The following is a 2963-nucleotide window of genomic DNA, read 5'->3' as shown; positions in this document are numbered from 1 at the left end:
TAGCCATCTTTTACACAAATGCTTAATATCTGTAATACTACAATAAAGCTTTATTTCAATATTTATTTTTACTTTCTATTTTAGCATATATATGTATATATCTTATTTTTATATGATGAAATTAATATTTAAAAACATGTTTTTTACATAATATATCTCTCTTTTGAAAATATAAAATTTTTGGTATTGCGTGCAAAACTTTTCCTGCTTTTTAAATATTAATTGTTCTGAATAAAATAATAAAATATGTCATAATAAGTGTGTTCGAGGAGACTTTTTTTGTTATTCTATTCTCATTGTTTATTAGACATAAAACGAGAAGAAAATGACACAAATAGCGTTAATGGCGTTTCCCCAAACACACTTATAATCGAACACACTTATAAATACGAGATCGATTCTAATTACACTAAATTATACTAAATGTTAATCAAATTTTGTATTATAAAATAATATATAATAATTATATGTGTTACATATATAATATTACGTACAATATGCAATATATAATATACAATTAATTATGTTATGTATGTAATATATAATAATTATATATTATATTATATATTTGTTGATATTATATAATTATGTTATATTTTATATACTATTAATTAGGTAAGATATAAATATTTATAAATATATTTAGGCCCGTATTCAGAACGCGCTTACAACCATGTTAGCGCGCTAACATACTTTACGTTACGCATATTATAGAATTTCAGAGACAAAAGCGCGTTCTGAATACGGGCCTTAGACTTTGGTTCGTATGTACTCGTTTGTCAAATCTTCACTTTCTATTTGCCAGATATCTTTTGTAAAATGATGTATTAAACTAATTTATCCAAGAAACATTAATTTATTAATATCATGTATACTAAAGTCGAAGAAGACTATATCAATCGAATACATATGATTATGATCCTAAAATGATTAAGAATGTCTGTTTCTAATGTTAGCAATATTCTCAAATATTTTACTCTAAAGCGTCATGACAAACGAACTAAACGTGATTATAAATTGGCAGCTGCTGTAGATTGTTTTATATAGGTATAGAAACTATCTTTAAGTTATTCTATGTTACCAAATATTTTATAAGCACGCGATTACCTATTATCAATACTCTGTTAAAATAGTGGTGTCTGGTTCTACAGTATTTTCTCGTTGTACAAGTATTTTTTTGTAGAAATTTGCGAATTTAATCTTGTGTACATACGTACAAATAATATTATTTTTCTAGTCTACATATATCGAATGTAGAACATCTTGAAAATTTGATTATAATAAATTATACGAAAGTTTAATTGCAACGATTAATAAAAATTCGAATATTTTAGAACTTTTGACTTGTTGAGCATTATTTCAATCATCCGTTGACTATTTTTACTCATCAATTCTTTTTTCTTTTTTCAAGGTGTCCAGCTATCCTTGAATGTCCTTGAATCCTGGAACTATCCTGGAATTTAATGTATCCTAAAAAACTACAATTTCAGGACTGACTTGGATAATATATTTGTCATTCTTTCATTGAAAAAAATCGGATAATGAAAAAAGAAAGGAATAAGAAATATTTCCCGCGCGTGCACAAGAAATATGTAACGACGAATTTTGTGATCATTTTAGATGAAGCTTTAAAAGCAATTGTGGACATTGAAAATTAGATTAATAATTTAATGAAGTGCCAATAAATTAATAGTTTTTAAAAGGTGATATGTTAATAAAAAGAAAAGTTTTGTTTGGGTATAAGCCCTCGTTTAAAGATGCAATAAGGCAAGTTACTAATAGAAAACTTTGAATTAATGTCTACAATTATAAAATAGAATGTAGAAAAGAAATTATCGTTTGTGTTGAATGTTCGTTTATTATTTATAAAGTATTAAATAATATTGTTCCATATTTGTTTGTGTTTTATAATTAATTCGTCACATAAGATTCTAATTTGAATACAAAATATATGAGGAGTAGACTTTTAAAATGCATTTTGTGCAAAATTATAATTTTCAGAAAACGAGAAAGAAAACCACAAGGAAACCACGCGCCTTACAGAAAATTTGCCTTACAAACAATTTGCTCTAATTCTAATCTAAAACTCAAAAAATAAGGACATAAAAATGTAAAAAAAACATATCGTTCTTATTAGACTTCGCGCTGAACATGATTCAAATACTTGTATTTGAAATACAGTTTGTATTTTGTATTTCAGCAGAGCACATAAAAGTATTTTGTATTTTATATTTCAAATACTAAGATTGACAGTATTTTGTATTTTGTATTTTAAATACTTTAATAATATATTTGTGCTCTATCCAGTTAAAGAGTGAATGTTATAAAGAAATAAGAATTACTGCTTCTTCTAAAAACTCTAATGCAAGCAAAATAAAGTATCCTTGCAATGTCGTAGCACTTTAGCTTCATTGAAGAAGTTTAACATTATATATTATTATCATAATTAAGAGATAGAAAAAGTATTTTGTATTTCAAATATTTTAATTATGTACTTTGCCCAGCTCTGGGTCTCGTGCTTTCCTTTCCTTTCTTTCAGATCGAAGCGAGTTGTAAAATCGCGCGCCCGGAAGTCGTCACGAGCGGAAGCCACGCGGGGTGACGGTGGCGCCAGTGACGGCGGCGACGACGGTGACGGTAACAACAGGCGCCATTTTGTTCGCTCTTTGCATCGCAAACAGGCGAGGTACAGCGTGCAGCGGAGAGATAGTCGTCCGTCGAGGAAAAAAAAAAGTGGTTTTCTAGCAAAGCCTTGGACGGATTTCGCTCTCGCTCGTCTCTCCTTCTCCTCCTCCTCCTCCTCCTTCTTTCACACTCCTGTCCCGCGTGTCACATTCTTTTCTCTTGTTCCACGTCGAGCTGCGGTGCGAGCAGCAAGCAGCGTTGATGATTGGGATTCCGCGGGACGATCGACACAAAATCACAGTCAAGATCCGCAACAACATGAAGAGGAGCTCGAGTCG

The 2963-nt window shown here is 29.8% G+C and overlaps 1 protein-coding gene across 1 annotated transcript in view; it reads left to right on the top strand.

The window, feature by feature from the left end:
* The first annotated feature begins 2505 nt into the window (after positions 1-2505).
* nito (RNA-binding protein spenito) overlaps positions 2506-2963 on the top strand; it is a 5175-nt gene continuing 4717 nt past the window's right edge. Inside the window, exon 1 of the mRNA XM_018454170.1 lies at positions 2506-2959. Coding sequence (XP_018309672.1) covers positions 2887-2959 — 73 coding nt within the window. The 5' untranslated portion in view covers positions 2506-2886. The remainder of the gene's footprint in view (positions 2960-2963) is intronic.

Source organism: Mycetomoellerius zeteki, unplaced genomic scaffold (genome assembly GCF_001594055.1).
Source record: "Mycetomoellerius zeteki isolate Tzet28-1 unplaced genomic scaffold, Tzet1.0 scaffold426, whole genome shotgun sequence".
Taxonomy (NCBI): domain Eukaryota; kingdom Metazoa; phylum Arthropoda; class Insecta; order Hymenoptera; family Formicidae; genus Mycetomoellerius; species Mycetomoellerius zeteki.
The sequence above is the reverse complement of the archived record's forward strand: the minus strand, read 5'-3'. Positions and strand labels throughout refer to the sequence as shown.